Source organism: Haemaphysalis longicornis, unplaced genomic scaffold (assembly GCF_048455015.1).
Source record: "Haemaphysalis longicornis isolate Haplotype H1 unplaced genomic scaffold, Haemaphysalis longicornis Haplotype H1 scaffold_6, whole genome shotgun sequence".
Taxonomy (NCBI): domain Eukaryota; kingdom Metazoa; phylum Arthropoda; class Arachnida; order Ixodida; family Ixodidae; genus Haemaphysalis; species Haemaphysalis longicornis.
In genome coordinates this window covers 35,918,395-35,942,878 of record NW_027526407.1, presented here as the reverse complement: position 1 = coordinate 35,942,878, position 24,484 = coordinate 35,918,395, and the positions used below count along the sequence as shown (strand labels likewise).

The 24,484-nt window shown below is 47.8% G+C and overlaps 1 protein-coding gene across 2 annotated transcripts in view; it reads left to right on the top strand.

Moving 5' to 3' along the window:
* Unc-76 (fasciculation and elongation protein Unc-76) overlaps positions 1 to 24,484 on the top strand; it is a 95,474-nt gene that overhangs the window by 58,049 nt on the left and 12,941 nt on the right. For both annotated transcript variants that reach the window (XM_077674014.1, XM_077674013.1), the window contains exons 4-7: positions 2,143 to 2,251; positions 6,847 to 7,020; positions 13,831 to 13,936; positions 16,432 to 16,691. In XM_077674014.1, coding sequence (XP_077530140.1) covers positions 2,143 to 2,251; positions 6,847 to 7,020; positions 13,831 to 13,936; positions 16,432 to 16,691 — 649 coding nt within the window. The remainder of the gene's footprint in view (positions 1 to 2,142; positions 2,252 to 6,846; positions 7,021 to 13,830; positions 13,937 to 16,431; positions 16,692 to 24,484) is intronic.

Genomic DNA, 24,484 nt, shown 5'->3' with positions numbered 1-24,484 from the left:
AGCCATTCCATCTTGCCTTCCCAGGCTGCCTCACTCCACAAAGGCAAATGCACACATGGGTTTGGTTGGGAGGCTGGAAATAAATAATGAAAGAATGAATAAAGCAATAACCTAACCACCCAAATTAAGCACAACGGAAAACAATTAAAAGACCGCCGCCACATGTACAGAACGAGACGAACCAGGGAATAAAAAAAAAAAACGCTTCCTGGGGTCCGAATTGAGCCTGGGTCCCTCGTGTTATGAAACCGGCTTCTATGTGATTGCGTTCGTGGTATGATCTCTTGTGTGCTGTTCTCCTCACCAGTTTAAGTGTGTTTGCTCCTGAAGTGGGGAGCACAGACACCTAGGGTTGCCACCTTTCCCCGAAAAAAAAAAAACGGCACTTCAGGGGGGGGGGGGGGGGGGGGGGGGCTGAGGCGTGGTATTAAAATATTTAATTTGTGTTGAAAAAAAAAGACGCCATGTTTTTGACAGGCAGTGCCATTTATTGTGGCGTTTCTTAGAGATAAATGAACATAACCTTTGTACTCAAAGTGATTGAGAGCTTGGTTATTGCTCTGTATGTGCTTCACTGAAAAGTAACCGCAATTGCTGACCGCGGCGGCAGTATTTCGTTGTTTCGTTCCTATCTTAGGTCCCCCTCCATCTCAGGCAGTGTGCTCGCCCGCGTATTTGCTCTGCTCGCGTGACTTTGCGCAGCTTGTCGACGCATATTTATCGTCTTAGTTGTTGTATTGACGCTTATAAAACGCCAAAACGGACATAATCACGGCACGAGTGCCAAAAAACCGGCCATTGATGGCCGGTTTTCAGTATGGACCGGCAACCGGCCCGTTGTTTAAAAAACCGGTCGGGCCGGTCCAAAACCGGGCAGGTGGCAACCCTACAGATGCCGAGTTTGCGAAGCTGGTTGCTGCTGTTTCTAGCGCGTGCTAACGTGGTTCACTTTGGGAGAGGTGTGAAAGGCTGCGGAAGAAACGATGTGGGCTTGCCAGTCATGGAGAACTTTTAGCGGCAAGTTCGGAAATCCGTGTGAGGTGCAACGGCCAGGTCTTTGACAAAAGGGAGGGGGGCCACCAGCTCTTTAGCTGTTTCTCCAGTTTCGCACTACTAGTGCAAGCTACACCAATTTTTTGGGTGATGGGCTTCCTGTTAATTAGATGGTGAGGCTAGCACAGTTAACAAGGGGAAAATTATTTCTTGTTCAGAGTTCTTAACTGAAAGACAACCAAAGCAACGGTTGGGTGACCGGCCAGCAATCGTAATTTTCTTGCCGGGTGCAGAAAAGAGCAAGAGCTCGTAGCCTTAAAGGAGCCATGAAGAGAAAATACAACTTCGTTTAATTTGTATGAACTAGGATTCAGTATCTCACTCAGCTCCATTACAGCCACAAAAGATGTTTTTTTAACGAAAAAAAAAGCAAGAAGTATTTAAAAACTTTCAAATTTTGCGCCGCAGTGATGTGTTATGAGCAACAATGACGTCATACGGGCCAACAATAAAACACAATTTTGAGTGCGTTAAGTGTGCGTTAGCATTCAAGTGATGCGGTCAAGTGGAACTAGAGGCCCCATTACAGACATCCAGTCATGCGTTGTCGTGACAGGTCCGTTAGGCGGCCGCCAATCGCACAAACAAGGTTCCGTGACGTCATAGAAAAGTTGCGGGGAAATCGGCTGGGTGGTCGCGACTGCTTCACACGTTTTCTTTCATATCTCCCTTATTTGTTCGAAGATTGCGATGATATTGGTATCATTGTTATCGGGAATAAGCAGTCTTTCTGATAAACCCGACTTGTATTTTTGTCTTCATGGCTCCTTTATTCTTGGTCTGAAACAGTATTTTATATTTTTATTTGCAATGAAAAGGTTCTGGTGCCAGAGTTGCATCAAGCTGCTGAACGACTTTTGCAATTTCCTTACTTCGTGTAATCTTTCTTTCTTGCAACGTATGATAGCTGCCAGATTTGGCTTACAAAACTTTTTGTTTTGTCTGGTTTTATTTTGTTTCATTTGTATATGTGCACTTGCACCATTATAACTGTTATATGTCCTAACTTCAGCAGTTATGCATGTATTGGGGTACTTGACTAAGAATGCTTGCTCATCAGTTATTTCGTTTTTCTTTCTGCCCCACCAGGACTTGGTGGACGATCACCGGCAACTTTGGCAACATTCTTCCCATCGACTGGTCCAAGTCTTACGCCAGGAAACTGCAGCTACCAGCACTGAATCTCAATGAGCAAATGGTAAGGCAATTACCGTTGCAACATTTCTGGTCATGGATGCTGCCTCAAAACTACACGTTTTTATAAAAGGCAAAATAAATGTCGGGGTGTCTGATCTTCGTCGTTTTTGTGGCTGTATATGATACCTGTTCTAGTAATAAGAGGTGGTGCATATCTGCAGGAACCTTATCACTTCATTGTGATGCAATGAATTCCCAGTTAGGTGTTGGTAATAAGTGTGCATCTAAGTTGTGGTTAATGTTTCCTTGTCAGCTGTTCCATCGTTAACTGTATTAGTTTAATTATAATGCTTTTGTGCGCACTTTTTCTTCCTTGCAGCCAAGTGCACTAGGTTTGAGGGCACTAGCTGGCTTAGCCATATTAGATCATGTGTTCTCTGGTATGTAGGTACACATTAGAAGAAAGTCCCTCAAGCAGAAAGTCTGTACTAGGCCGTGAAGAAGAAAGTCTATGACAGCTGCATCTTACCGGTACTCACCTACCGGGCAGAAACTTGGAGGCTCACTAACAGGGTTCGACTTAAATTGAGGAGGACTCAGCGAGCAATGGAGCGGAAGATGATAGCTGTAACATTAAAGGGACACTGAAGTGATTTGTAAACAATGCGGGATTACGAGCGCAAACTGTAGTCCGGAGTCCCTGGGCCCTGTTTCGACCACTCTGTGCGCGTTTACGCGAATTTATTTAGTAGAAAAATCAATTCGAAAATGCTGTCCTCCTCTCTTTACGCTCGCCCATTTTCTGTGGCGTTTTCGTGTGACGTCGGCAGGAGAGGAGCTGACAATTGGCTGCGCTACTGCACGGCTCGCCGACCTTCCGCGACCGAGTCAGTCGGCCCACCGTTTAGTCCGCCGGCCGCCAACGGGTCGTCGCAATTCGCTCGATAAGTTAAAACTAAGCCACAACACGTTTGGGAATGGAAGAATGCGCCTTTATTTACTTCGTTAGTTTGTACACTGTATCTAGCTCCAAGTCAAGGTCGCTTCACACAAGCGCTGCACAAGCGCACATGCGACGCTTCGCTGACTGGTACGCCAGTAGGAAAATATAAGGCCTCTTGAAGGGGGAGAAGAGTGAGCGAAGTCAATATAGGTACTAAGGAAATAAAATCAACTGATATTTTTACCGTACAGCGTAAAACTAGGGTGCGGGAAGCACTTTTTTGCGCTGGGCGAACAAGCAGAGCGGTCAGCAGCACGACTACGCATCTGCGAACGCTTTCCCGTCTAGTCAGCTAAGCTGCTTGAAATACTAAAACTAAATAAAAGTGTAAATTGGTTATACATTATATACCTTATCTTTTCCGTCGCCGCCAGCGGCCGCCTGTGGCCTGGTCGTCTGGGGTGCTAGGTATACGTCATCGCAAGTGTTTTGCCAGTCACAAGTTCGAATCGCCGCGGGTACATGCTTTTTTTTTATGAGTTAACTTTTCTGTTTTTCGCCGATGTTTTCTATACTGAGTTCACCTTTTTTTTGGCCGCAACGTTCATTGCTCCACGAACTAGTCCACAGAACTCGCGCAGGCTGGCACTGCCGCGCTAGCGAGTTCTCGTTGGCGTGCTGTTGCCATAAGCACCGACTGCTTGCGGGCAGTGGGCACAGGCCAGAATCAACAGACCCTTGGCCTGGTGCGAACACGCTTTTTACGATACAGCCATGAGCGAGGCAAGCTCCAAATATGGGGGAAAAGCGCATGCATTTGAGCGTCTACGGGGACGCGGAGGGCGTTCATGCACTGCGTAGGCCTCAGATAGTGAATGCTACGATTCCAAGCCGTTCTGGGAGGCTTATCTTATGCATTTTACAGCCGACAACATGGCAGAAGCGCGGTACTACGATAACTGGAATATTGAGAATGCCCATCCAACGACGCCATCGAATGTCAAACATGTTGTTTTAAAGACCGAAACCGAAACTTGTTTGATTGCTAACCTTGGGCATCGTCCAATCACGGCGCCCCCTCCTCTCAACGTCACAGCTTAGTTTGTGCGGCCGCCGCAAACCGCGCATGGTAGTTTTTCTTCTTTCGCGCTTTGTAAAATAATTACCGATTTGTCAACCGGATAAACGATGAAAAGTGTGCTAATTTGAGCCAGTCTACACAGTGCAAGCAAAAACGGGAGCTTGACAAATTCACTTCAGTGTCCCTTTAAGGGACAAGAAGAGAGCGGAGTGGGTCAGGGAACAAGCGCGTGCCAAGGACATATTAGTAGAAATTGAGACGAAGAAATGGGCGTGGGCAGGGCATGTAATGCGAAGGCTAGATAACTGTTGGTCATTAAGGGTAACAGAGTGGATCTCTAGAGAAGGCAGGCGTGGCAGGGGGCGGCAGAAAGTTAGATGGGCAGATGGGATCAAGAAGTTTGCGGGGTCGCAGTTAGCACAGGACTGCGATAGTTGGAGATGCAAGAAAGAGGCCTTTGCCCTGCAGTGGGTGTAGATAGGCTGATGATGATGATGACGATGGTAGTGGTGATGATGATGATGGCGCTAGTATGTGTTCTCAAAGGTGTTTACATTTGTGTTTTCCTGGAAGATGCATCTCACGAGATTTACATTGTCAAATTCTAGGCCTTAAGACTGCTAGGTTTCCGTTATGCTCGCGGTGTTATTTCTTGTGAGATGCTGTCCTTCTTTCCTTTTATTTGGAGACCCTTCTATTGCGAGCGTTAGTAACCCTATCACATTATAACTCACAAATGGAGAATGGTTGAAACCTCATGTCATGCTTGTGGGCCTGCTCTCTACGGCATGCCAAGGAATGAGGCACACTGCGGTTGCGTGAAGGAACTCTTTACTTACATCCTCCACGCTGTCGCCCGTCCGGGCATACACACACACCAGCCAAACCAGAAACACTCTGCGCCCCGAGTTCCGAGTCCCCGCGCGCGGTTCTTCTCCACCACCCGCTCCTTCGCCTCGCTGCCCGCTGCCTGTCGTGTCCGCCAGCGCCATCTCTCGGGGCCCGACGTCCCCAGGTCCCGCGGCAGCAAAGTGTCCGCGGGGGAGTCTTGGAGGCCATGCGTGGCCGGTGGGTGACCGGCGGCGGAGAGCGCCCGAGGAGAGAGCTCGTGGCGAGGGGCGCCGAAGCGCTCCCCACATGCTTCATTTGAATTTCCCTTTCCACATGGCTTGTTCCACATGAGCCACCCGCCGCGGTGGCTCAGTGGCTAAGGCGTTGCGCTGCTGAGCATGAGGTCGCGGGTTCGATTCCCGGCCGCGGCGGCCGCTTTTCTGATGGAGGCGAAAAGCAAAAACGCCCGTGTGTACGAGATTTCGGCGCATGATAAAGATCCCCAGGTGGTCAAAATTAATCCGGAGCCCTCCACTACGGCGCGCCTCATCGCCTGCGTTGCGTCGGCGCGTTAACCCTACAATCAATCAATCAAATCACATGGCTCGTTACTAAAGTTTGCGCTTGATGGCTTGAAGCCACTGAGCTCCTATTAGCGTTGCTATATCATTGTCGCCACCGCTTTGCTTTAATGCTCAACTTTTCGCCGAGCTACTAGTTCGTCTGTGTTGGTGCTGGGAGGCCAGCATTTTAGCTGGTGTGCCCTTATTGCATTAGTTGTATTTTTTATGCTAGTGTAGCACTAGTGTTGCACTAGTACTGCACTATTGATGTGAAGCCCAGCATTGTTGCCCGTGCCCTTATTTCGTTTGTTGTACTTGCTGTTGCAGTAAACAATGTCAGCTGCCTAGCGTAGGACTAGTGTGTTCGAATTCAGCGTTTCACCACGCATGCTCGCATTGTGTTGCATTTCACTTGCTAGTAAACATCAGCCGAGTACAGCACTAGTGTTACACCAGTGTTGTGGTAGTGAGGTTGGAGTGAAGAGTATTTCACTGTATGTGCATGCAATGTGCTTGTTGTACAGTTGAACCTCGTTATAATGAAATAGCGTAGTGACCGCAAATTAGTTCGTTATAACCAGTATTCATTGTAACAGTACAGGCAAAATTCGACTTTAACGAATTGATAATGTTGCTTGCGCGAAAATACTTGATACAAAAATGCAATTTTTAAGGCTTCGAACCCACAATAGACAATGTAACCCTTAACTGCTGCCTCCTTGTTTCATTTCAAGGTCACTCAACTGGAACATGAGTACGTGAAATTACAACAGAACAAAGTTCACTTGACAAAACAGGCCTGCATCTTTATTTATTAAGCATGTGGTCTTTGTCTGGTGGCTACTCGCAGCACTGGGCAGGATGGAGTTTTCCACAGTGTCCACGAACAAAAGTGCCTTTATACATCTGCAGTTTAGGACTAAGGGGGCTACTCCAAGTAGCTTCTCAGCCTCCTGGTCAAATATTTCTTCGTTATATCCGATATTCCGTGCAGTTTTCATGGTTTCAGTTTCGTTATAAAAGAATAAGTGTCACTGAAATGAAGCCTGACCAACCAAAGTTTCTATTTAGTTTGCTATAGCTGCTAATTCGCTATATCAGTGTTTGAGGTTCAACTGTACTTTTCGTGCCAGCCTAGTGTTGCACTAGTGCTGCTTTAAAGTTGTGCTGGTGCTTTAGAGTGCTGACGTTGCCCCTGCCGCCCTCCTCACCCCATTTCTGTGTTCATGCATGCTCAGAAGTCCGAGCGGCTGGACGGCAGCGATGGCGGCCTGGACGGGGGCGGCTCGGAGGACGAGGAGGAGGAGCTGGCCAAGGACCTGGACCTGCACGCCCTCATCCTGTCCAGCCTGCAGCAGGAGCCCATCTTCACAGCCGAGCAGGTGCTCGAGGAGATCGACGAGATCATGCAGGTACGGGGGAGGGAGGGGAAGGAACTGGGATGAAGCTCCCTCCCCTGCGGTCGTCAGTTCACAGAGGTCTGCTCCAGTTCGGGCTGTATCATTGTCATCATCGACAGTGATACAGCTCGGATTCCATTGTCCCTGAAGAAGAAAGTGTATGACAGCTGCATCTTACCGGTACTCACCTACGGGGCAGAAACGCTCACTAAGAGGGTTCAACTTAAATTGAGGACGACTCAGTGAGCAATGGATTGGAAGACGATAGGTGTAACGTTAAAGAAGCCATGAAGACAAAATACAAGTTTGGTTCATTATAAAGGCTGCTTTGTCCTGATAAAAATGATACCTATTTCATCGCAAACTTCCGGCAACTTCCAGCCGGTTTCTGGCAACTTTTCTATGGCGTCACAGAATCTTGTTTGGACGATTGACGGCGGCCGAACTAATCAATCGCCAGGACACATGACTGGACGATTGTAGTTGGGACGCTAGTTCCGTTTGATCGAATCACTTGAATGCTAACGTGCACCTAACCCACTGAAAATTATGTTTTTAGTGCTGGCCCGTATGACGTCACTCGTGCCGATAACACGTCACTGTGGCGCGGAATTTGAAAGTTCTTACGTATTTCTTGTGTTTTTATCGACTAAAAAACGTCTTTCGTGACCGGGATGGAGCTCAGTGAGGTACTGAAGTGTAACTCTTTAAAGGGACACTGAAGTGAATTTGTCAAGCTCCCGTTTTTGCTTGCACTGCGTAGACTGGCTCAAATTAGCACACTTTTCATCGTTTATCCGGTTGACAAATCGGTAATTATTTTACAAAGCGCGAAAGAAGAAAAACTACCATGCGCGGTTTGCGGCGGCCGCACCAACTAAGGCTATGACGTTAGGAGGAGGGGCGCCGTGATTGGACGATGCCCAAGGTTAGCAATCAAACAAGTTTCGGTTTCGGTTCTGTAAAACATAACCAATGGCGTTGTTGGATGGGCATTCTCAAAATCTCAGTAATCATCGTACCGCGCTTCTGCCATGTTGTCTGCTGTAAAATGCACAAGATAAGCCTCCCAGGACGGCTTGTAGTCGTAGCATTCACTAGCCGAGACCTACGCAGTGCATGAACGCCCTCCGCGTACCCGCAGACGCCCAAATGTCATGCGCTTTTCCCCCATATTTGGAGCTTGCCTCCCTCATGCCTGTATCGTAAAAAGCGTGTTCGCACCAGGCCAAGGGTGTGTTCATTCTGGCCTGCGCCCACTGCCTGCAAGCAGTCGGTGCTTATGGCAACAGCACGCCAACGAGAACTCGCTAGCGCGCCAGTGCCAGCCTGCGCGCGTTTTGTGAACTAGTTCGTGTAGCCATGAACGTTGCGGCCCAAAAAAAGGTGAACTCAATATAGAAAACATCGGCGCAAAACAAAAAGTTGAGTTACAAAAAAAAACCACGTACCCGCGGGGATTCGAACTCGCGACTCGCAAAACACTTGCGGTGACATACCTAGCACACCAGACCACTGAGCCACGAAGCGGGATGCGGAGGTCTTGCTAATATAGGGTATATATTGTACAACCGGTTTACACTTTTGTTTAGTTTTGGCATTTCAAGCAGCTTAGGTGACTATTTGTTGTACTGCGCTCGTGCAGTAAGCGTAGCCCGAGTTTCCACAGTAGCTCACGTCTAGCAATTGCATTTCGTAGACGGAAAAGCCTTCGCAGATGCGTAGTCGTGCTCCTGACCACTGTGCTTGTTCGCCCAGCACAAAAAAGTGCTTCCCGCGCCCTAGTTTTACGCTGTACGGTAAAAATATCAGTTGATTTTATTTCCTTAGTACCTATATTGACTTCGCTGACTCTTCTCCCGCCTTCAAGAGGCCTTATATTTTCCTACTGGCGTACCAGTCAGCGAAGCGTCGCATGTGCGCTTGTGCAGCGCGCGCTTGTGTGAAGTGACCTTGACTTGGAGCTAGATACAGTGTACAAACTAACCAAGTAAAGAAAGGCACATTCTTCCATTCACAAACGTGTCCTGGCTTCGTTTCAACTGAGGGAACGAATTGCGACGACCCGTCGGCGGCCGGCGGACGAAACGCTGGGCTGACTGACTCTGTCTGAAGGCCGGGGAGCCGTGCAATAACGCAGCCAATTGCCAGCTCATCCCCTCCTGACGTCACACGAAAACGCCACAGAAAATGGGCGAGCGTAAAGAGAGGAGGACAGCATTTTCGAATTAGTTTTTCTACTAAATAAAATTGCGTAAACGCGCCTAGAGTGGTCGAAACATGGCCTGGGGACTCCGGACTACAATTTGCGCTAGTAATCCCGCAATGTTTACATATCACTTCAGTGTCCCTTTAAAGTTAAACAAAGTTGTATTTTCTCTTCATGGACCCTTTAAGGGACAAGAAGAGAGCGGAATGGGTCAGGGAACAAACACATGTTAAGGACATATTAGTAGATATTATTAAGAAGAAGAAATGGGCGTTGGTAGGGCATGTAATGTGAAGGGAAGATAACTGTTGGTCATTACGGGTAATAGAGTGGATCCCTTTAGATGGCAAGCGTGGCAGGGGGTGGCAGAAAGTTAGATGGGCAGATTGGATCAAGAAGTTTGCGGGGGTAAATTGGTCGCAGTTAGCGCAGGACCAGGATAATTGGAGATCCATGGGAGAGGCCTTTGCTCTGCAGTGGGCGTAGATGGGCTGGTTATGATGGGGGTGATGATGATGATCATTGTCATCATCATCAAAATTACATTACCACAATTATGTTCCCCACCACCACCATCATATCACGCCACCATTATAATTGCCACCTTCACCACAATCATACCATGTAACCATCTTCCCCACCACCATCATTATAATCATCGCCATTGTCATCAGCATCATCATAACCATCATAACTAAAACCACCAGTGCACCACTTATCATTAGATGCCCACTGCAGGCCGAAAGCTGGTTGCAATGACTTCGACTGGTTGTTATCCTGCACCAGCCCAAGAGTTCTTGGGGTGGTTCTTGAATCCTTGAGCTCTTGAATCCTTGAGCTCTTGGAGAGTTCTTGAATCCTTGCTCACGAGTTCTCGATGTGCGCACGTAAGCAGTAAAAAAAATCTAACTTTGATGCTGCAGGGAGTGTTGAGTGTTGTAGGGAAGGTGTGTTGGTAAGTTTGTTCAATCAGCTACGTCTGAAGCATGAACGGGAAGATATAGGTGGGGCGACAGAAACTTGAATATTTTGGTTAGTGGAAGTTGCATGGTGATGTGAATTCACCATAGATGTGGCACATCCAGGCTCCGTTACTCATACGAGTCATTCCCATAGTCAGTGCAGATTGAAAGGGAAGGGCGAACTCTGTGCATTCCTTGTTGCTGTGCTTTGGTTATGCTGATTTCACCATAGATATGGCCCATCCAGGCTCCGTTACTCATACGAGTCATTCCCATAATCAGTGCAGATTGAAAGGAAAGGGCGAACTCTGTGCATTCCTTGTTGCTGTGCTTTGGTTATGCTGTTCCGTTTGTTGTTGGCAACAAATGCTTGTCAGTGAGGCTGTTGTAGAGTGCGTTACCTCAAATTGGCTCAGTGCTGTTGTCAGTTGTGTGCAGTGCCCAAGACTGCAAGGAAGCTTACCTTGTGCAGTCTGTAAAGCGTGTACATTTATTTCTTTTTTCTTATAACGTTTTTCTGATTTCCAAGGTAATCTGCACAGGCTGTGCAGTTAAATGAGTGAGCTTCCCCAGGGAAGCTCTATTCGCGCTCTCAGGCAGAGTGGGGTTTATCAGAGAACATTTCATTAGGAAGCATGTTAAATAAAATCTGAGCTGCGGACAAATTAGTTAATTGCAAACAGTGCTGCCTTTTGGGCAGTCTCCCCCGGTGCCCAAAATTTGCCTAAAAATTCAAAACCCGTTTTGAGTTGGCAAAGCAATGTGAAAAATAAATGCACTTGTAGTACGTAGGGAAACTACAGCAAGAGTGTAAGGGATTCAGAACAGTAAAGCGATTTGCCTGCCCAGGGGGGGCTTCTAACTGCTTGTATCATGTAAGCTGGAGAATTGGCAAAGCGAGGGGAATAGGTGAGATTCGTCGGGAATTCATGGACGTATGATAATAAATGATGGCAAGCTTTCCAGACGTACAGTGCAATGAACTTCATGTTGAGCACAAGCCAACTCTATAAATCGTGTGAGTTGTATACCTTTTTTAAAAAAAAAAGCATGAAATGGCCCATTAAGGAAAAGAGTGGCGTCCGGCATCTGTGACAGAAAAGCAAGTACTTCGGAGGTGTCTTATTGAACGAGGGGTTTAATGACACGAGGCCCTCCACGACGAAAGTGGGGTGGAAAAGGCAGCATGCAGCATCTTTCCGCGCCTGTTTTCAAGATAAATGCCATTACTGCTTCATGGGTAGTCATAAGGCTTGGCTCCTCTGCAAGCTCTTCATCGCTGCTTGCCTGATCTTTTGTGGCGTCTTTTTTCTCTATGTTGGCCCCCACAATGTCAGATGTGAGGTCAGTGCATGCCAGAACCTGGTCGTCCACCGAGACGTTATCGGGGGCCGTCACAACCGACGCTGCGCGGCAGTACCCGCTGTACGTGTTTATCAATTTTCTGCAGCTCAGTGGCTGAACTGGATGACACATGGTCGTCGGCACACCTATCATCTGCGCATTACCACGTGTGCGGCTAGGCGTATTCGTTATCAAGCAACAATTCAGCGATTGGGAATGCGTGAATTTCTTTGTTAAAAAAAGCAAATTCGTTGTAGTGGCGCTGACAATACCCAGAAAACATAGGGATCTGGGTAGGGCATACGGCATGGTTCGTAGTACAGGCAGTTTCATGGTAGAAGGGTTCGTTGTAGCGGTTTATCGCTCCCTGCAAGTTTCAACAGGAACCATCCAGTATAACATATACTAAATTCATTTTAATCTTTGTGTGCACGAGAAAGCACAGGACGGACACCCTTTCATCTGCTCTTGCTGTCAAACTGCCGACGTCAGGGCTCCCGTGACGTTGCCAACGCGATGCCTGCAGTGGGCATATGCCGCTCTGCCGTGTGTATCATGTGACAGTTTTGGGGCTGACAAGCTGCCTGGTTGTGTCGAGATGGTGGAGACCACAATCACTCTGGACGCGCGCGTGCACACCGGCAGTCGTGCGACATGAATGGTGACGTCACGAGGGCCATCCTGTCATGGCAGCCGCCTCGGTGCTGATTTTGTTGAAACCGAAACTGACACGCATAGATGAGGCTGTCAATAATTATTTATGCTGTTAGCGACCATGTGATGTCATTCTATGATTAGTGGGCTGGTAGGCACCGATAGCAGCGAAAAACAAATTATTCCACCTTTCCGCAAGGGGAACCCTGTGGAGATGCGACGCATCTTGGGGGTTCAGTTGGTGTTTCCGTTGGGTTGGTTCTCTGATTGCGTGAAACGTGTGAGGAACGTGTATGATGTATTCTTTATTTCTTTGGCCGGCGCTGGAACAACCGCGGCTATAACGCAACGTGGCGCGGCTATGACGCAACACAATCCAACACAATCCACTTTAATCCAATCCAAGCCAAGCCAAGTCAAGCCAACCCACTTGAATCCAATCCAATGCCCCTCGCGAGAGAGTGTTCGTTATCGGAGAGGAGAGGGAGTGAGCGGCGGAGAGCGCAGCTCGCGCGGCGAGGAGAATGGGGGATGGGTGTGGACGGACAACAACGACGCTGTATGGAGGGACAAGGCGAGTGAATGAGATGCAGTCGCATCTAAAAAATGTAGCTCGAAAATTTCGTGTCAGAAATTTTTTAAAGGGGCCATGCAGACAAAATACAAGACTGTTTTATTCAAAAGATTTCATGTTTTGTGGTGCCCCCAGCACTTGTCCGGACGATGCTTTATTCACTGAGAAATTAATCAGTTTAATTTAAGAAAAAAATTTTGATTTTTCCGCCAAACGTGTGTTTTCATGACGTCTGCTATGATGTCATATGTGCTGGGGAACAAAGCTTACCGTTAATCCACCTAGATGGCGTCACCATACGAAGGCGAGCCGTTTCTGCCTTTGCTTTGTTTTTGCCCGTATTTGTACCTGGCTTGTTTTTGTTGAGGTAGAAAATAATTGTTTCGTGAAACATGGTGTTCGCTTAACAAATACGGTCAGATAAGACACTGTCGCTTACGCCAATCGGCCCGTGTCGTCTGAGACAACCCCAAAGCGCCAGGCTACTGCGAAGCCAAAACAGCATATTGCATGCAGTACCAACAGCAGTATGCATCGGTGCTTCTATGCTTACGTGTACCTTCGTAACTTCCACTGTTTACCGCATCATTCTTACAGCTATAAAAACAGTGTGCCCTGAATGTAAGCGTAAATAGCTCGTTCGGCAATCTTATCAGCCCTGCCTAATTTGGCGTTTGCTTTTGCCGGCCTCAGCCAATCGCACAGTTGGGCATATGACATCATTTGTTCTGTTGCAGGAAATGAGCTAGTGGGTCGCATGGCCATTCCCTTTTTTCCTAGTTATACAGCTTATGTGAGTGAAGTTTGCGTTAAAAGTGGTGTCAGCATGATTCTAACGAGGCGATCTGTCGAATGAACCAAACTTGTGTTTTGTCTGCACGACCGCTTTAAAAGGAGGATCGCGAAGCAAAGTGTCTCTGGCAGCAACTTTGCAGAGCCCTTCGACAGTGCGAGGTGCAGCAAGGTGTCTCGGGCATTCAGCTTGGCATCCATGCCTTTGCATTCACGACGCATAATAACTGCTTCACTGTCCCTGGATTTTTTTCCTCAAGTTTGTTTGTCTCTGTGCCTTTCTCCAGGAGAACGGCCCTTCTGAAGGAGGCCCCTCGCCTGACGGGTCCCCAGAGAAGACGGCCAGTGATGCCATGACTAAGACCGCCATCTCCTCACTGGTCTATGGAGAAAGTGAGTGTCCCCAACTTTTGGTTTATATCAGTAGAGAAGTGACATCATCACCCCTTACATGCCGGTAGTGTGTACTTAAAGTGGTACTAACACCAAATTTTTTTGGTAGAGTTAAACTTGGATGTAACGAAGTTGACAAAATTTCCCAATTTTTTGTTGCATGCAGGCTTTCGTTCATGTAGATTTCGAGTTAGGGCTAGCGTGAGTGAAGCAGAAACGAAATCAAATTGCTAGGCATCAATGACTGTGGGCTCACCCTTCAAGGATTTATTTCACCATGAAAAATGCATGATTTGTGCCAGCTTCTTTCCCACAAACTTAATCACTAGTACATGGCACTACGAAGAAGCAAAGTCACTTACCCCCGTGTCCACAAACGTAACTTGAGTATCACTTTTGTCTTTTGATACTTTTCGCTGCCTTGACGCATTTAATTAAATACCAAAATTATGCTGAAAGGGTGTCTTTTTGTGAATTTGATGAACTTGACACTCTTCCGCACTCCAAATTGGTGAGAGGGTACGAGCTGGGATGCTGTGCAGGGTTGAGACGTTCGTATTTCTCGCCGGCTAAGACGGCGTTTAAAATTGCGACCTTTTCTTTAAAAGACGAAACTTTTCCTTTTCTAACGGCAAAACTCACCACCAACGAACCGACACTACAGATAGCAGTGGAGATGTGTGACTACACGCCAACAGGCAGGCCGTGCACGTAACCGACACTGCACTCACGCATGGAAAAGCACAGTAGTGTGCGGAGCGGGCGAAATTAGCTAGATTAGTGCATTTCGCCACCATTTTTTTCCAGAAAAAGTGCAAAAAATTATGACTAATCAGTGTAGCAAATTTGTTACATCAGGTTAAACTGCTGCAACGTTTCGTTAGAGGTCGCAAACACGTGGGCTTCAATGGCGGTGGAAATGGGGAACTGAAAAACTTCGTTAAATCCAGGAATTTGTTGCATAGCGATTCGTTAAACTCAGGTTTAGCTGCGATATAATTGCACAGTTTGCTTCCTTTTCTGAACCGAATGCCCTGCCTGAAATATGAGCCGCCTACGACGCATAAACATGTTAATTTGATCTCATTTTTTGTGCCGGCAGAAGTGCGCGCCGAGCGATGCGCAGAAGATGGACACCAGTGTGACGTACCTCTATGGTAGGGAAACGAAGGGGACGTAGCTGCGTTCATCCGACAAATGTCAGAAGCTCCTGACATCACTTCACACACGCAGCCTGGCGAGTGGCGACTATAGAGGGTATTGCGACGCTAATTGGAACACTTTAAAAACTCTTTCTGAGCGAACCGCCGGTCTGTTCGTGCTCAAACTTGCCACGAAGGTTGCATTTTGTGGTCTATTTTGTTTGACACCGAAAACAACGACGGTACTTACCTGTGTATTCTGAAAATAAATAAAAACGATTTTGCCTATGGGAAAATGGCGGCTGATTTGCACGTGGGAGCCAGCACAAGTTGATGTTGGAACCACCTCAGGTATGCAGAGCGAAACGCATGTTTGAGATTCACGGTAGGAAGGAGCCAAATGGTGCAGCAGACGATCAGAAAATGCCCCTAGGAATGAGCTAGCAGACAATCAGAAAACCTGGTTTTCGGGCTCGCACGTCCAAATCACCGCCATTTTCCCATAGGCGAAAATCGTTTCTATTTATTTTCAGGATAAACAGGTAAGTACCGTCGTTGTTCCTGGTGTCAAACAAAATAGACCACAAAATGCGACCTTCATGGCAAGTTTGAGTGTGAACAGAGCGGCGGTTCGCTCAGGAAAAATTTTTAAAGTGTTCCAATTATTGTCGCAACACCCTGTACACTGGCACATTCACGGATCGGCGCACGTAACCAGAGCTACCGGCATAATTGCTCCTCAGAAAGACCCTTTTGCCAACCAAGTGTTCCTCAGAGCCTATAATATAGCCTAGAATCACAAGGCTTTTGAGTATTTTTGGGTGGTCTGAATAGAAGGCTACATAGTGTTTTACACTAATACTATATACTACAAGCAAATCGGTCACTTTCAGATTGAGGCGAAAAGTGAAAATACCCGTGTGTCAATATTTCAGTGCTCTGTAAAGATCACCGGAGGGGTACAAACTAATCCGGAGCCTGTCACTGAGGTGTACCTTACAGCCCAGATGTAGCTTGAATGCGTAAAATCCTCAGATGCGTTGCTGCAGTCATGTGCCGCCGTAAGCACCATTATCGCAGTTAAGAGCGTTCCTCCCATACGTGGCCAGAATTGTAAAATACCTTCTTGGGACCCCAGACAACAGGGGCAAAAATTTTTTTTTCTGGTTGAAATTGCACGAGGCATGAACAACGCTTTCATGTTGATTAAAAAAAAAAAAAAAAAAAAATGAAGGAAGCTCACACGAACACGTAAGTTGTCGTCGCAACACCCTGTACATCAGTCTATGGGAGAGCACCGTACGAGAGTTGTGGTAGAATCGACCGACCCCTCCTTCCTCCCCTTGGGAACAGGGCTGCGGACGCTGTCGACGGCGGAGCTGAACGAGGTGCTGGTGGAGCTGGAGCGGCTGATCCGGCAGCACTCGGAGACGCTGATCCAGGAGCTGGCGCTCAGGGATGAGCTGGAGTTCGAGAAGGAGCTCAAGAACACCTTCATCTCTCTGCTGCTCAGCGTGCAGAACAAGCGGCGCCACTTCCACATCGACCGCCGCGGCACCAAGGGGGCGGCCCACCACCGGCTCTCCCCGCACGGGGCCACGCCCGAACCCAAGGTGGGGAGAAAAGAAAAAGAGCGCCCTGGAACGGGGAACAAAGTAGGGCGGCAGGTGTCGTGGCTCGAGTTGAGAAAGAGAAATGCACTTAAAAGGGCCATGTAGTGAAACGAAATGACAACCGGTGTAACACCAGGGGGGTGTGGCGAGGTGTAGGGAAGACTGTCAACTCGATGGAGGGATGAATTACCGTATTTTCCAGTCTATAAGTCGCGCTTTTGTATAAGTCGCACTCCCCTCAAAACGGCATTCTTTCCGAAAAAAAAAAAAGTATATAAGTTGCACCAGTGTACAAAACGCACTCGTTAATCAGGTAAACTCACAGAGGATCAGTTCGTTGGAAAGTGCGGCGAACGTACATTGTTGCAGTGGATGAGACGCACCAACGAAAATTTCAGAAAAAAAAACGCGACTTAAACACCGGAAAGTACGGTAAGATGTTTTGGGGGCCAAAGGAGGGACTTGGGCAGCGCAGGACATGAGTGGTTAAGCATCACTGGGGGAGGCCTTCGTTATTGTTGCGACCGGGCAGGGGCACCCGATCCGAGCTTCGTGGCCTCCGACATACGAGTGGTAGCGTGTATGATGCGAGCGGCCACCCGCTGTTGCAGCCGTGAAGAAGTCCAGAATCCGTAGGCTAACGTAACTGTTTACTTCATAGCGAGAGGTGAGCCGAAGCCAAAGAACAATGCTCTGACGGGAGAGGTTACAATACAGGACTCGAGCAGAGCGACGGCATCGATTCGCTGCTCTAACAGGAATGGTTTACAACGCTTGCGGGGGTCTATTTATACCCAAAAGCGGTAACGGTCAAAACGCAACAAGCTGCAACACGCCACGAATGTCACCGACACACACAGCGCTCTTTCCAGAGTTCGTAAGCCGTTCATAGCCTCGGCGCACATCGAGTCCGAGAGAGGGGAGAGAGGAGGACTTCGCTGAGTTCGCGGGGCCTCTGCATCCTTGAAGAGCGTGGAGACTAGCCTCGCAGGCAGCCGCCGAAGTTTTGAAATGCGCCGAAAGTGAAGCGTCTGACGCGGCTTGTCGCAACTTGTCACCGACATGGTTGCGCGTGTTTTCAAAGGCGCACAGTGGCTTTGCCACACAGCCGAGGAGTGATGTGGGGAAGTACTGCGGCGCTGGCCGATTTGTAACATTATGCAATGAACTTAAGTAGGCTGATGATGATGATGGCATGAGAACACTGGCCGTGCTATATAGATCCCGGTTTGGGCAAGTCCCGTTTGTGCCAAGAGAACAGACGACTCCAGAAGCACCGATATTGTCACATGACCTGATGAAACGGGCGATTGGGCGGCCGGTTGTTAGATTTTTAACTAAATCTGGGATGAGGGACGGAAAAGTAGGAGTTGTTTACGTGTGCATAATAGAGGGAAGAGTGGCCTTATAGGGTAGGAGTTGTTTGGATAGGTCAGTAGGGGTTGTATTGGCCTTGAGAGATGTGGAGGGGTTTGCAAAGCAACAATAGCTGCTTTCTGCCCAGAGCATCTTTCCACATTTGTTATATGTGTGTTTTTGATTTGACTGTGCTGCTGCACAGATGAGCCTCGTTATAAGAGACACTGATGTAAGAGACAAATGGGTATAAGAGACACTATTCACCCACATGGTTGGCTGCCCGATCTTTCCCATTAAATTGACCTCTCTTATAACAGACATTGGATGTAGAAGATTGGTTATAAGGGACAAGTCATCCTTGAAGTTTAATCAATAATCTTGCTTGTAACAGACATTTTAACTTCAGATGCAGTGCCACCAGTCACTAATTGCAGTGGCTTCCACTGTGGAAACACAGGTGGACGACAGACACCTGCACTAGCTATTTATTATAATTTCAGCAAACACACAGTGGTTCAGTCAGCTATGAAGTGATGATGAGTAGCCCTGCCAATGGAAATGCAACTGACAGAAGTGGTTGAAGCTTACTGCCATCCTTTGAATGGAGCGCGATCGCACATGTGGACTCTCCCACTCGCGTAGCTCCCAATCAAAAAGCATCGTAGATGTTGAGTCCTGCAAGCGTAATGAATAGCCTGAGCACACAGCGGAAGAAGCTGTGTGCTCTGGCTACTCATCAGGCTTGTGAACTCAACATCTACGATTCATCTTCCACAAACAAGGAAAGGAAAAAAAGCTTGTAGAATCGGTTGTAAAAAACAGTGTAAATACAGTCATGAAGCAAACAAAGTTTCATAAATTCTGGGGACCAAACATCAATTAGAATGGATCTTTTGCAACATGCTGTAGCATTCATTTGAGCTTATTTTAGTCATACGGTGCCCACATTGAACCAGGGTCTGATTAGTAAGTGAAAACATGGTACCCTGCTTATAAGAGACATCTCGTATAAGAGACAGAAACTGCTCCCCGGTACAAATCTCTTATAAAGGGGTTCAACTGTAGCAGCATTTCTTTGTGGGAGTTGGCACAGTCGATGCGGAGATAAGATATCGTCGGGGCGAGGTTGTGGGTTGCGTTCACACTGCAACCTGCTTCCTGTGTAAGTACGTATTTATGGGCTTTTAGTTTAGTTTAGCCATTTACCACTTAAGGGAGGGACACTGAAGTGATTTGCAAATATTGTGGGATTACGAGCGCAAATTGTAGTCTGGTATCTGGAGGCCATGCTTCGACCGCTCTCTCAACGTTTACGCAACTTTATTTACCAGAAAAAGCAATTTGAAAATGCTGTCCTCCTATCTGCATCCTCACCCATTTTCGGTTGCATTTTGTGTGACGTCTAAAAAACTGGCTTGGCTTGACGGCGCTACCGCACGGCTCGCCGACCTTCCGACAAAGTCAGTCTGCCCAGCGTTTAGTCCACTGGCCACCGACGGGTCATCGCAATTCGTTCGCTCAGTTGAACCTAAGCCACGACACATTTGTGAATGGAATAATGTGCCGTTCTTTACTTTGTCAGTTTGTACACTGTATTAAGCTCCAAGTCTAGGTCACTCCACATAAGCGCTGCACAAACGAACGTACGACGCTTTGCTGACTGGAAGGTTAGTAGGAAAATCTAAGGCCACTTCAAGGCGGGAGAAGTCAGCGAAGCCAATATGGGTACTAAGGAAGTAAAATCGACTGAAAATTTTACCGTACAGCATAAAACTAGGGAGCAGGAAGCACTTTTTTTGCGCTGGGTGAGCAAGCACAGTGATCAGCAGCACGACTACACATCTGCGAATGCTTTTCCGTCTAAGAAATGCAATTTATAGACGATATTGTGGAAATTTGGGGGACGGTTATTGCACGAGTGCTATACAACAAATATTCATTAAGCTGCTTGAAGTGCTAAAACTAAATAAAAATGTAAACTGGATACACATTATATACTTTATATTTCCAACACCGGCATCGCTGGCTCGTGGCCGAGTGGTCTGGAGCACTATGTATGCTGGTTGGCAAGCTCGAATCTCGAGAGTACATCATTTTTTTTTGTAAGTTAATTTCTTCGTTTTCGGCCGATGTTTTCTATACTGAGTTCATCATTTTTGGGCCATAACGTTCACTGCTCCACGGGCGAGTTCGCAGAATGCGCGCAGACTGACACTGACGCTCTAGCGAGTTCTTGTTGGCGTGCTGTTGCCATAAGCACCGACTGCTTCTGGGCAGTGGGCACAGGCCAGAATCAACAGACCCTTGGCCTGCTGCGAACACGCTTTTTACGATACAGGCATTAGTGAGGCAAGCTCCAAAGATGGGGGAAAAGCACATGGCATTTGAGCGTCTGCAGTGACGCGGAGGGCGTTCATCCACTGCGTAGGCCTCGGCTAGTGATTTCTACAATGCCAAGCCATCCTGGGAGGCTTATCTTAGGCATATTACAGCCGACGACATGGCAGAAGCACGGTATCACGATTACTGAGATACAGTCGAACCCCGCTACAACGAACGCCGCTTCAACGAAATTTCCGCTTCAACGAAATATTTCCAATTCCCCGTCAGCTAGCCATAGAAGTCAATGCAACAAAGTCCTCGCCACAACGAACCATTTGTCAGGCTTGCTTTCGCTTCAACGAAATTATCGATGATTTGGGCTGGGTTTGAACAATTATTTGACAATAAAATAAGCATAGCGCCAGCTATCTGTAACTTTTTATACATTCAGGACGCTTAGTTTCACCGAAAATGCGTGTTGCGACCACACCACCACCCAAAACAAAACAAAAAATAACTCATAGGCGCACGCCATTGCTTGATGGTGATAACGATGTGGCTGGCCGTCTTTACACGAGGCGCAGGCCCGCTTCGCCAAGGCGGAGCCCCAGAGCTACAGCCAATCCGTATCCAGTTGAAATTGCATGAATGTGCTCCGCTGCTGGCGCGGTGCCGTCATGTATGCGTTGTGAGCAGCTGTCCTTGCCGTTTTCCTTCTACCATTCTTCATAGCCAAGAGCGAAAATCATGTTTGCGCGTTTGGTCTTGAAGCCTAGTCATCCTATCTTAGTCGCGAGCGCGCGGTCCTGTTAAATGCAAGCGCGCGCGTCTTGCCTGCCAAGGTCAGTAGCTGCCGTGCCCTGTCAGAGGATAAGATAATGGCACTGCTCCTGCCACAAGCGAGAGGGGGGCTTCCCACGGCCTAGCAGCTATCTGCAAGTAATCAGCTCGGTGGACACGCCTTGTTGTACAGCGATAAGTTTTGCGCCTGCATATCTTCACCTCCGTAACGCGTTCTTTGGGTGGTGAAAAAACAGATAACCATTGGTATGTTTGTTATCCGAATAAACATGAGTTATTTCGCGTCACTCCTTTTTCTAAACATTGTATTATGCTGCCAATGTTGCGGAAACGCACGGGGCTATTTTTCTGGCCTTTCCGTGGTGTGTTGGGGCAGATTTCGCCTCAACGAATTTTCGCTTCAACGAAATTTTTCGCACGTCCCGTCAATTTCGTTGTAGCGGGATTCGACTGTATCGAGAATGCCCATCCATCGATGCCGTCGGATGTCAAGCATGTTGTTTTACAGAACCGAAACTGAAACTTGTTTGGTTGCTAACCTTGGGCATCGTCCAATCATGGTGCGTCTCCTCTCGTTGTCACAGCCTTTAGTTGGTGCGGCTGCCGCAAACCGCGCATGGTAGTTTTTCTTCTTTCGCGCTTTGTAAAATAATTACTAACTTGTCAACTGGATAAACGATGAAAAGTGTGCTAATTTGAGCCAGTCTACACAGTGCAAGCAAAACTCGGAGCTTTGCAAAATAACTTCAGTGTCCGTTTAAGCACTTCCTTAAGCACTTCAGTGTCCCTTTAAGCACAGTTGGCAGTGCAGGCCAGGCTATCTCCATCTCACCTGATATGGCATTGCTGCCGTACAGGGGCTTACCAGCCTATATATATTGGGCTGATGTTTACTTGATGACAGTTGATTGCCTCGCAGGCACTCTGAAGCCCCCTCCCTTTTCACGTAAAAGTAACTGGAACACAGTGCGGAAATGAAATCAGTTACAAGGGACAAATACGCGTGCTACACATAATGCTCTTTTTTATTCCGTGTCATTTCTGGTTTTTTACTAAATGTACAATGGCACCCAGCTAGCTAGACACTCTTTATGCCTAGTGAATGCAAAAGCATGAGGGTGTAATTGAGTGCTCCAAGCTTTCTGGCGTAATTGAAGTTTGCCTTGGTGTGTACGTGGGGACCACAGACTGGAGTTGTGTAGCGAACGTTTTGATGTTGGAGCTGACGAGGCTTAGGACTTTGAAACTTCAGAACCCATTGAAATACTTCACCTCTGTGCCAACTGATGTGTGGATTTCCTTCATATGTTTAGCTGCAGCATGTTCTGTGTCCAATGTTGGCCCATTCATGGCATGTTTCCAGGACGCTTCCTCTCTGTCAGCTCCTTTTGTTGATTTATTCGCTTTCACAACTCAGCGACGATGAATTCATTGTAATCTGCCACGTTGCAAACGTTTTGATTTTGAAGCTGGCGGGGGTGAAGGCGTGGAAGTTGCAGAATCAGTGGTGATGCCTTCTCTCTGACGTGCTCTCAAGGCCGACTGACTCATTTGACTGTTTGATACAATGTACCAGTATCTGTTCCACCTTCTTTATAGTCGGTGCTTTCAAAACATTTTATAGGTAGCCGCCGCTGTTTTGGATTGTTTTGCCACATTTGCTTGCAATCCCACAGCGGTGAACTGGATTGGCCTGCGAGGTTGTAAATCTTTTGATTTTGGGGCTGGTTGAGGAAGTTCGAGGGTGTAGTTGTGGAGTCTCCTGTGGTCTCTCGAGCCTGGACGGCAGCCGGACCCCAGGAGTACCTGCGTTGCGGTGCTCCACTCGCACCAGAACCGGCCCCACGACCGCACTGTTTGCTCAGCAATGTTTATTCCTCCTCCTCTTCTCCTTCTGCCCCCTGTAACGCTCTCCAGGCCAGGTGATGCACAGGACTTTTCGCTATATCTTCCCGCTGCTTGGTCCGCTTACTTCGTCATGGGCAATTTTACAATGGAGTAAGGCTCATTACTCCAGGTACAAACCTAGGCACTCCTTGGTAGTGTTCCTGTGACCTTCAAGTCCAGCCAAGGTCAAGCAAGCAGCTTGTACTGTTTCGTGGCACTGAAGGAAGGTCCACTGACTGCACTTCCACCACCGACCACCAATTGAACCGATTTTCTACTCTGATGGAAGCACTTATGACTGCATTTCGGACTCCAGCCGAACCAATTGGCAGCGTCAGTAGAAGCGCGACTCACTAAACTATCTCTTTACGCTGACTCCGGCCGAACCAAATCACAGTGTCAGTGGAAGCGCTACCGGCCTAACCAATTCTCTACGTCCATGGAAGCACCACTGACTGCACTTCTTGCCACTAACCCATTTCCACCACCAACTGAACCAACTTACTCCGCCAACAGAAGTTCCACTGTCCGTGCTTTCATCACCGACTGAAAGAATGTGAGATGCCGACGGAATGGTCACGTACTGTGCTTCTGCCTTCGACCAAACCAATTCACTGTGCTATGAAAGCACCACCGACTGCGCTTTTGCTGCTGCTCAAGCTAATTCACTGTCTCGACGGAAGTCTTTCCGGCCATGTTTCTATCTCTACCCGAACCAAATCGGGGCGTCAAAGGAAGTGCCACCAACCAACCTAATTGGCTACACCGACGAAATCGTCAGCGATGGCACATCGATGTCTGGCCAAACCAGTTTGCAGTGCCAACAGAAGCACCACCAACTGACGTAATCCACTATTCCAACGTAAGGGCCGTTACCTTGCTTCTGCCACTGGTGGAACCAATTGACGATGTCGACGGGTGCGCTACTGCCCAAACCAATTTGCTACGCCCACAAAAGCACCGGCAACCCTGCCTTGGCGTCACTGACAGCACTTACATGAGGTGGCCTTGCAAGAGCTGTGCATCTTGTTTGCTGGTGTGCAGAGAAATTCTTTGACAAGCCCTTCGTGAGGGACAAATTGGAAATCCCACACACACACAAACTAAATTGACTAATCCCACACATAGGTGGGCATCAATGTGAACTTCATGTTGATGCCCCCCCCCCCCCCCCCCCTATGTGTGAGATTTGTCAATTTTTTTATTAGCACTGTCCATTTTTTTTGCGTCAGGACACCTAAACACTTGCGAATGGTAAATACGAACATATGAATGCCGAATCACCTAATAGCTCCTCTTATAATAAGGAAACTGGTGCATACCCGTATTGGTGAGTGTCGAATGGAATGCTGCACTCCATCAAATTGATTGCCATGCTTCTTCGCACCCAACGCGAATTTCAGTGCTGTTTTTCCCTCAATGAC